Source organism: Populus alba, chromosome 10, assembly GCF_005239225.2.
Source record: "Populus alba chromosome 10, ASM523922v2, whole genome shotgun sequence".
NCBI lineage: Eukaryota > Viridiplantae > Streptophyta > Magnoliopsida > Malpighiales > Salicaceae > Populus > Populus alba.
Window position 1 is genome coordinate 11,999,007 of NC_133293.1, and position 10,388 is coordinate 12,009,394.

Consider the following 10,388-nt stretch of genomic DNA (forward strand, 5'->3'; position numbering starts at 1 on the left):
TTGACTCAATTTTTTCTGGTTTGGCTCGGTTTGTTTCCGGTTTGGGTTTAATTTTTTTCGATTTCAGGTTTATAAAACCAAAATCACAAACCGGTCTGTTTTTTTAAATTTTAATCAGTTTAATCAATTTTTTCTTTACAGTTTATTTTTTTAATTTTTTTATCTGATTTTCTCAATTTAAACAACTTTTTAGTTTTTTCCTCATCTCTATTCAATAAACTACAAGGACTAAGTTTATAATGAGCCCATAATTCTTGTTCATTTGTGTGTGAAAGCAGACTAGGCTTGCTTTCTCTGTATGTACTATAAATACTAATGAATCAAAGTCAAATTAGATGAACAAATCAAAGAAAAGGAGATGAAGTTTCTTAGGTACTCTGCAGATTTTACCATTTCATAAATATCCTCCATTCATACATTTGACCAATCATACATATAAATTCACAAAACAAATGTGATCCCAAGAATATACGTCTTGACATTTTCTTTCATGAACTGAATGCTCTTTCTCACCCCGTATAATTTTCAACAGCAAGGCAGTACTCTATTTAAACAGAAAAAAAAGCGAGCTAGGGAGCTACAAACAGGAGATCGATCATGATGAGCAATGGGATAATGGAGAGGACTCTGAAGAGCCTTGGAAGGGGATTCGACTTAACATCGGATTTCAGACTCAAGTTTTGCAAAGGAGAAAAAAGATTAGTTTTCCTTAGTGAAGCAGAGAAAAAAGAGCTCGAGGTGCCTGGTTTTGGGGCCATCAAAGATGTTTCTATTGATATAAAGTGCGACAAAGGAGATCGTGTCCGATACCAGTCAGACATCCTTGAGTTCCAACAGGTATTCTTTTAGTCTTCAAGAGAGTTTTTGCTCTTAATTCTTGTTACTGATTTTGCCATATCGGGTTATAAATTTATGAGTAGAGAAAAAGTGCAGATGTCAGAGTTCTTCAACCAGAAAGCATCGGTGCCAGGAAAAATCCCATCTGGGCTGTTTAACTCCATGTTTGGATTTGAAAGTGATACATGGGCAGCTGATGCAGCTGACACCAAATGTTTGGCACTTGATGGTTGCTTCATAACCCTGTTCAATTTTCGTATTGATCGGTATCCGCTGGTTCTCTGTGATGAAGTCCGAGACGCAGTTCCATCGTCTTGGGATCCCTGTGCTCTAGCAAGGTATTCATCCTCTTCTTTTTTCTTTTTATGAACCAAATAAAGAACATGGTCGTGCTAAAAAGTAGTATATTAAATTACAAATACATGCAATGGATGGAGAAAAACAAGAACTTCTGCTTGTTTGCTTGCTTCGGATTTGATAACTTTATTAGAAAGATGAAACCAACTTTTTTTTTTTCTTTTTCTTTCTTCTTTTTTCTTTTTATGAACAAAATAATGAACATGATCGTGCTAAAAAGTAGTATATTAAATTACAAATACATGCAATGGATGGAGAAAAACAGGAACTTCTGCTTGTTTGCTTGCTTCGGATTTGATAACTTTATTAGAAAGATAAAACCAACTTTTCTTTTTCTTTTTTTTTTCTTTGCACCAATGCGAAAGTTGAATCGGTCGACCAAGATGGGCCAAACTTCGAAGTCTATCCATAACTTTGTGTCAGTTTGGTTGTTTAGACTTTTATGTTTTCTAATTCTTTATTTTTACCCTTAAGACCGTTCGCTACTTTCTTTCTTTTTGCTGGACAATTTTAGCATGCAATTCCCTCTCGACTTGTAATTTTTTTTCGATGTTTTAGTAAGATCATCGTATGATTTTAGTTTTCTATTTAATTTCTTTGTAAAAAGTGGCTTATAATACTTCATAAACTTTAACAAAAGTATAGTATAAGAAAAGTTATATTACAAAGCATCGAGTATTTTATACGTGAGAAAATCTAGAAATTAAAAAATTACCACGATAATTATATGAGAAATCTCAAAAAATAGAGCAAGAGAAAAGTCACCTGAATAGTAAATTTTCTTAAATGTATAAAATGGCAATATAGGAAGAAGAATTGAGGGTGGACTTTTTTTTTGGAAGAGGAATTTGAAGTTTGAAATTATTAGCTTTAAGAAAAATGATATATTTTTTTTGGTCTTTCACATTCTAGACATGAACTTATTTGAACTTCTCTCTCTCTGTTTTTTTTTTTTTAAATCACACTGTATACAACATTTAAAGATAGAATTAGAAAAATGTGAGAATTCAATATCTAAATGACCAATTTTAAAGGCATAATTAACACAAACACACGGATATATTTATGAGTCATAGTTTTTTTTTTTTTAGATATATTTATGGGTCATAGTTAATTATATTCAGGATGGTCATTGGTGTTATTTGCACGATGAATTTTTAATTCCACTTCATATTTATTATAGATTTTATTAATAGACCATGTTATCCCTTATCTTCAATATAATTACGGAATATCTAATTTTAAAAGGACCGAATTTTATATAAATATATATTCTCAAACTTTAGAAAAAGAAAAATAAAAAAATTCAAGTTTTCAAAATTTTATTTTTTCTACTATTTTTTTGAAATAATTATTTTATTGGTGAACGCGGTTTTAAGAATTTTACATTTAAAAACACACACACAAAAAATCTTATACAAGAAAAAAAAAATTAAGTGTGAATATTTTTTTAAATAAACTTAATCTGACTATAGATAATTATAAAAGGCAACCTAATCATGAAAAGGAAGGCTATCTACTTTTAGCTATATTTTCTAGATATAAATACAACACGCAAGTACTATATACTTAGGGATATTTTCATCTATTTAGTAATAAAAATAAACTATGGAGTGAGATTGACCAATTTATAAAATGAAAACACCACCACCATAAAACTCAATGATTGAGAAAGGACAAATTTCTAGGATCTAATCTTTTGACTCTCGCTAAAACAAGGAATGAGTTGAGAGAAATAAACAGTTTTTTTACGGTGGAGAGAGAGATTACTTGGCCTGAGTTGAGAGAAAAAAAGAAAAACTGTCTTCAAATAATTAATTAGGTAGTAGTAAATATAATACATGCGCACCTTATAGATTGCGAATATAATACATGCACAACCTGTAAACACGCATGAAGCAAATACGTGTAAGGTGCGCATGTTTTTATATATATAGAATGAAAATTATTCTCCTAACTGTGCTAATGGGAGGAAAAACTCAACGAGATGGCCAAACCAGCTCCACAGACCAAGTCAAATCAAAGGGTGTTCTTTTAATTGCAATTTCTTTTTGTTTAACATGGCAGTCAACAATATCAACTTGCTTGGATTTGAAGTATGAACCACTTTCAGACAAGTGAGAGGCCACCCTCCCATTCCCCTTATCCCGCTCTCACTATATTTTATTTTTATTTTTTTCGAATTAAGTTCATAGAATTGAAAATTTAAGAAGAAACGTAACCGTGTGTGGTCGCCACAAGGCTAATGTACGTTGGAGGGTTTGGTGGACGAAGTTATTACACAAACCAAACTCGTGGAACTTGCAAGCCAAATTTGATGTCATTAAAATTTTGATGCCTGACAGGTTCATTGAAAAATACGGGACGCATATTATTGTGGGGTTGAGCATAGGTGGCCATGACGTGGTTCTGGTCAGGCAAGACAAATCTTCTAATGTGGGTTCATCGGAGCTGAAGAAACATTTAGATGACCTTGGCGATCAGCTGTTCTCAGGGACGTGCAATTTTACTCCAAAAGCAAGAGATCACAAGTCTAAGGTTACGTTAATCGATCCCCTCTCCTACCAAGTAAATCTTTTGTTTGTTTATTTAAGATTTTTCTATCCTAGCATTGTCCTAACAATTCATCTGTGCTGTCAATTGCAGGCACCGCAGGCTTTCAATGTCTTTGATCCACAACCTGTTGCCTTCGATAGCTTCTCTTCCGTCAGCAACACAAAAGATGTATGTTCCACTCTTGCAAATGATCATTTTTAAATTCTAATGCTGTCATGGCACCACATTATTGATTATCGACACCGGTTTGGAATATGAGGAACTTAATGGGTAGCTATAAAAATAATTCAACATTCCTCATGATTCATGGCCCAGAGGACCCAACGTCCCCAGCCCACATTTACTTTCATGGCGGATACCATCACAATGTTGACGTGTATAAGTTCACCAATATCTATTTTTCTTTCTATATAATCTTCCAATTCAATAACAACTTATGGAAATAACACATGTCAAGGAAGAGACAGAGAGAGCTAATTTTTCAAAAAAAATAAAAAATTGCGAATTATTCGAACTCATATTGAAGTAGGGAGTTGATTTTTGCAGGGAATCACTGTTCTATATGCCAAGAAGGGAGGTGATACATCAGTAAGTAGTCACTTTGAGTGGCTTCCAACAGTTTCTTCCATGCCAGATGCAATTCAATTTAGCTTCATACCCATAACGTCTCTCCTTAAAGATGTTCCTGGCAAAGGTTTCTTGTCTCACGCTATCAATCTTTATCTTAGATGTAAGTGTGTCCATTGTTGTCTCTCTTACTGCAATGCTGTAACAAGCACTAAAGTAGAATTAGCATGTTGCATTTTCCGAATCCACTCGCGAGAAACTGATTTTTCTTTTTTTATGTGATTGCAGACAAGCCTCCGTTATCTGATCTGCCTTATTTTCTTGACTTCCAATCTCACAAGAGTTGGGCACCTGTTCACAATGACCTGCCACTAGGCCCTTCCACAAATGTGGCAAGTTCATCTTCAGCTCTTCACTTAAACTTTCTGGGCCCTAAACTATATGTGAACACTAGTCAGGTAACGGCTGAACCTGTCATTTCTTGTACGAATTTTCATATAATTCAGTGCCTGTTTTTGCTAAACTATGCTCTGGCCATACAGGTTACAGTTGGAAAGAGACCAGTAACTGGAATGAGGTTTTATCTTGAAGGCATGAAATGCAACAGGTAATAGTCAAAAACATATGGACATTTTTAAAATAATCCTCTAGAAATCTAAGAATTTTTACGGCCATCGTTTTTCTTGGCCAATTGGAGGATGAACACGTTTCTGTGGCAATGTGGCATGGTCTTTATCATATATGCCTGATGATTAGCATTAATCAGGCCTATATATCCCCTTTTCAGGTTAGCCATACACCTCCAACACCTAACAAACACTCCAGCAATTCTTGCAAACAAGATAGATGACAGCATGCAATTATGGCGAGGGTCCGATGACATGGATAACGAAGGATACTTTGAAGCTATAAATCGAAGAAAGTTTTCCCATGTATGCACAGCACCAGTAAAATACGACCCCAGATGGAGTACTAGAAAAGATGTAGCTTACATTGTCACAGGAGCTAAACTTCAGAAAAAGAATCACAACTCGAAGAGTGTCCTCCATCTTCGGCTACTGTTCTCCAAGGTTTCATGTTCTTCTATAGTTCAGTCAAGCTGGGCACAAGGCTCTTCAGGATTTTCGCAGAAGTCTGGCCTCTTCTCTGCCATAAGCACGTCGATAACAGGCAATCCTGTGAAAGAGACACCTAAGGCCGTGGTGGTGGATTCCAGTGTATTTCCATCAGGGCCTCCAGTGCCGGTGCAAACACAAAAGCTTTTGAAGTTCGTAGATACATCACAGTTGTGTAGAGGGCCACAGGACAGTCCTGGGCATTGGCTAGTAACAGGGGCTAGGCTGGACTTGGATAAAGGGAAAATAAGCTTGCAGGTTAAGTTCTCCTTATTAAACATTCATTCATGAAAAAATGAAAAAAAAATTAAGGTGCAAATAAGAAATCAATACAAGATTCCTAGTGTGAAACTTCTCTTTTGAACTCAAACTGAACTTCTAAATATCGTCCTTGCCACCTTGCAACAAATATGTACATAGAATAGTGGCTTTACAGTAATGTAATTATTTTTTGCATATACGAAACAATATAAGAAATCAAGTGTATGGAAATTTTTTAATGCGAGTGAAGGTTGAGGGATCAACACACTTCTTTCCTTCATTCTTCAATTTGGACTGAATTTTTTTAGTAATTGTCAATATATCCATGTTAAAAAAAGACACCGGTGAGTCAAAACCGGAGACAATGCACCTCCTGAGGTTGGTGGAGATGGCGCTTAAAGCTATTACAAGAACTCCTACTTGCAGGTGTTGCCTTAATTTGCTGATTAACTAGTGTATTGGCTTTCCTCACATCTCATTTACTTTTTAAAGCCCTCTTATTAAATTTCTATTCATGATTGGAATGCTAACGAGGGAGTTTTGATGCAACTACGTGCTCTCTATATTTACAATGTTTAATATGCATCTGCTTGCAAGACCATGTATATGGCCTTATCCTACAAGATTCATTTACTAGAATGGTAACATCAATCTGATCACGAGTTACTTGGCACATTTTTGTTTCGGAGATGAAGCGCAAATGTAGTTAAAGAAGAAATTGATGAGGAGATTGCTAAGAAATTGGACTTTAAGAATCTTCCAATCGCTTCAAACACATTTCGTCTTGCATACTTGGAATGTTTGGTAGGACCAAACACCTTTTCCATGATCAAACTTTGCTTGAAGCTATCAAGCACAAGTATGAATTGCAATTCCACACCTCCCAAATTCCAGAATTTCAAGTTTTCTTCAATGATCAACCAATTAACGATTTTAATACCCTCTTTGACAATCTCCCACAAGAAAGGCAATACTTTGCAGCTGGTGTGCTAGGTTCATTCTACGGTCAGTTATTTCCTAAGTCCTTTCTCCACTTGGTGCACTGCTCTATTTCACTCCATTATTGGCTGTCTAAGCTGTGTCAGAACAAATGTTCGACAAGAATCCCCCTTAATGGAATAGAGGAAGAATTCACTACACAAATGCACCAAAAGAAGTTGTAAATGCATAGGCATCTCAATTTGCCGTGGACATAAAGAACTTTTTGAACGCAAGATCTATAGAGCTTGCTCCTGTAGGGATGGTGGTGATAGTTTCACAGGGTATCCCTAACGGGATGCTTTATTCTGAGCTACAAAATGGCTTTATGTTTGAGTGTATGTCACTGAGCTTCATTGATATGGTGAAGGAGGTAATTAAGCTAACGAGTAATATTCAGGTTTTATCTTCTAAGATTATTTATGCCCATAAAATTTTACATTTATTTGATAAAGGCCAATAACTTCCATTACAGGGAATGGTATCTGAAGCTCAAAATCAAGAATGTGGCAACACCAGCATCACTCCATGTGGCTCCTTAGCAGAGGCGTTACAATTGAGGAAAGCATCACCCAAAATGGCTCTGGTTCAACATTCATTCCCCTGGAAACAATTTTTAAAGCATTTTTTTTTAATTTATTTTCTATATCAGCACATTAAAACCATTTAAAATCACTAAAAATATTAATTTGATACAAATAAAAAAATAAAAAAAATTAATTTTTTTTAAAATCTTTTTTAAATATAAAAACAAATAAGATAAAGACAGAAAGAGTAACGACGAAAAAAGATTGCCACAATTGTGTTATTCAAGGAATGTATAAAAGAATAAAACCACCATTGTGCGTTTGCTGCTGTGATGATCATTCATAAACCGTTTGATTTACGTACAAGAATGGAAGTATGCTGATTGATTGGAAGAACAAGAATATTGAGATAAGGTTGATCGATTGATTAGTAACTATGGATGAATCCATAATAATTGTTTGCAAACGACTAAGCAATTCATAATGTCCAGTAATAAGATATGACAAAGTTGCAGAAAATAAATCAACACTCGTGGAGAATTAAATTAGCAGGAGAGAAAGCCTGCATGAACGACAAGCACTTGAACACGCATCATTTGCGTTTCAAAACAACAAACAATAGAGCTCCTTTCCTCTCGCTTGATTGCGGACGACGGGAAAATTCCTCAGCTTTCATAGCATAGCGATCAAAAAAGTCATCAATAATCTCAGTTCCAAAATGTTTACTGATTATTTCCTCTATCCCAGCTCTCAAGTGCATTTGGAGTATTCGCCCCGAGTAAGAGCTATAACTTTGAGGATTTGATTCTCCGTTTGCCGTTGTCAACTCCATTTTCTCAACGTTAAAAGACCCATTTCTTTGTATTAACTCTTTCATCTCTTCCAGAGTCGCCGAATACATTGGCAAGTTGAAAGAGTCCACTTTAGCTTCACTTATTATACCCTGTAGATAGCGACCATTTGGAGTTGAATTTATTAGATGCATACATAAAAGTCAAATAATGCTCCAACCTTAACAATAACAACCCAACATACACTATCATGAACTAGATCTACACTGTACATCATGTTTTGAGAAAAAAAAAAGCTCTTTTTTTATGAGTTCTAGAGAGTGAGCTACGAATGAAATATCGATAATATTGCGTTTATTTCGGTGGAGTACTCACCTCGTTCACCATGTCCAAGAAGCAAGACTCCAAATAATCTATCATCATTCCCATCCCTGTTTGGCAACAAGGGATTCCATTAGGCTGGCTAGGCATCGTCATCACCAACATTCCTCCAGCAACAAGCTCTTTTGCTCTAGCATCCAAAAAGATTTCCATGTCCTTAGCAAATTGAGAAGAATAAGCATCAACCACTTTATCCAGGGTATTCGAATAGTAAATCCTTCCCTTATTAAATGAAGGAGAGTTCTTGTCTAGCAATTCTTCTGGCACCTTAGAGAGCCAGTGTAGTGCAGTAGAGGAATAAGCAAAATGAAGAGAGCTATCAGGAAACAACCGGCCATGGAAAGACCCGGGCACACCGGCTACAAAGTATTGCCTATCCAGTGGGAGAGTGGTGAAGAGGGTGTTGAAATCATTCGATGCTTGGTCATTAAAAAATGCTTGGAATTCAGGAATTTGACTAGTAGGGCACTGGGATTTGTATTTCCTTTCTACAGATTCCAGTATATTTTGCATTGCTATAAACGTATTGGGTCCGGTTGAACATCCAAAATCTGCAATATGAAATGACTTGCCGCTAGAACATAGGGTTTCCATATCAAGTTTCTCTGCAATTGCCTCATCAATTTTTTCCCTCACAGCATTTGCCAAATTTCGCTGCAGAAGTAAGATTTTGATGCACTTAAGTTCATCTAGATATATAATTTTGAATTTAATTTTTACTTCATATTTATGAAAAGAAATTTTGTGTTTTATATATAACACTTGCCAATTTTAAATTGACTACAAAATTAGAGGTCCTTAAATATCAATGAATTGCTTACATGTTTGAAAGCATAAGCTGTTGAAATTCAACACGGGCATTAAATTGCACCAGCAACTTTGTCATGGAAGCTTTGCCTTCACATGAAAATGTTGTAAACTTTTTGACATGCAAAATCTCATCCTACGAACTGTAGCTATGGACTACGGAGAGGTGAGTTAGTGCACCGACCTCTACTTGCCGGAAAATGACTTAATACACCGTTTTTTTTTACTTCTGTTTTATATTTTAACCAGCTAGTATAAATAGGTAGTCCCTCTCCCCTTTTTAGCATCCATCAATCGAGTCAGTGTGGAGCAGAGAACACCAAGTGAGGAGAGCTAGAAATAACTCCTATACGGGTTCATTAAACTTAGGGTGTGGTGTGTGAGAGTGAGTGTGATATAATTATTTGTAGTGATCGTGTGAACTAGCTAGTACATTTATACTACTATTGTGCAATAATTAGTGGTATAATAACCCTGGTTTAGTACTCAAATTGCGCTGCACTAAGCTCATTATAATTAGTGGTATCAGAGCTCTGCTAAACTCAACATAAACATGCCGTTAATTATAAAAGTATAAATAATATATCCAGCTCTTTGAAGTAAAACCAGTAAGGTGGAGTTTTTGGCATAGCTGTATGTTCCAGTCCCACCGTTCATAACTGGCAACGATCCCAGCAATCCGATTTCTGCTTTGCTGCTCATCGATCTTGGTGTGGTTTGAGGAGAAGTGAAGCCTCGATCGAGCATGTATTTATTCTCCTTCTGTTTCTCTCTAGAAGGTTTTGTCAAGCGACAAGACAAAACAGTTACTACAAGGTTTGCATAGTTGATGCTTTTTGTCATTTTCCGTTTTGGACAGAGTGGCATGCCTGCTTATTCTATTTTGGATGTTTTTATGTGACGCATTTCTTTCTATATTCTCATTTTCCGTCAATTTGTATTTTTTTGCCCCACCGATGGTAAAGATATGCATCAACAAGCCACCTTTCACGCGCACCGATGTTCGTTCTAATTAATTCATTTTTAAATAACAAACCAGTCAAAATTGAAAACCATGTGCTTTTAGATCTGGTTAGATTTTGATTTAAAACTCAACAGATGAGGAAGGGACTAAATTAGTTTTAGACCAGAATCGTCTATTAATAACCACCAAAGAGGATATATATATATATATATATATATATTTGATTTCGTTGAAAACAACTCGAACA

General features: G+C 35.5%; 2 protein-coding genes and 1 pseudogene across 3 annotated transcripts; 2 read left to right on the plus strand and 1 right to left on the minus strand.

Annotated features, from left to right (window-relative positions):
- Nucleotides 1-333: 333 nt before the first annotated feature.
- LOC118046451 (MACPF domain-containing protein At1g14780) lies at nt 334-5,956 on the plus strand. 2 transcript variants are annotated; one of them, XM_035055361.2, is made up of 8 exons: nt 334-837; nt 921-1,175; nt 3,540-3,732; nt 3,841-3,918; nt 4,297-4,480; nt 4,606-4,775; nt 4,860-4,924; nt 5,105-5,956. In XM_035055361.2, exons 2-8 carry the CDS (start codon nt 934-936, stop codon nt 5,721-5,723), a joined length of 1,551 nt encoding a protein of 516 aa, XP_034911252.1. In that variant the 5' UTR covers nt 334-837; nt 921-933; the 3' UTR covers nt 5,724-5,956. The 2 variants fall into 2 exon arrangements, with proteins under 2 accessions (XP_034911252.1, XP_034911251.1); XM_035055360.2 differs by having other exon boundaries at nt 934-1,175.
- A 125-nt stretch (nt 5,957-6,081) lies between these two features.
- On the plus strand, nt 6,082-7,319 carry LOC118046614 (loganic acid O-methyltransferase-like; annotated as a pseudogene).
- Nucleotides 7,320-7,521: 202 nt separating this feature from the next.
- Nucleotides 7,522-9,935, minus strand: LOC118046452 (loganic acid O-methyltransferase). The gene is made up of 3 exons (XM_035055362.2): nt 9,784-9,935; nt 8,365-9,024; nt 7,522-8,141 (listed from the first exon to the last, which is right to left on the minus strand). Exons 1-3 carry the CDS (start codon nt 9,922-9,924, stop codon nt 7,791-7,793), a joined length of 1,152 nt encoding a protein of 383 aa, XP_034911253.2. The 5' UTR covers nt 9,925-9,935; the 3' UTR covers nt 7,522-7,790.
- Nucleotides 9,936-10,388: the final 453 nt, after the last annotated feature.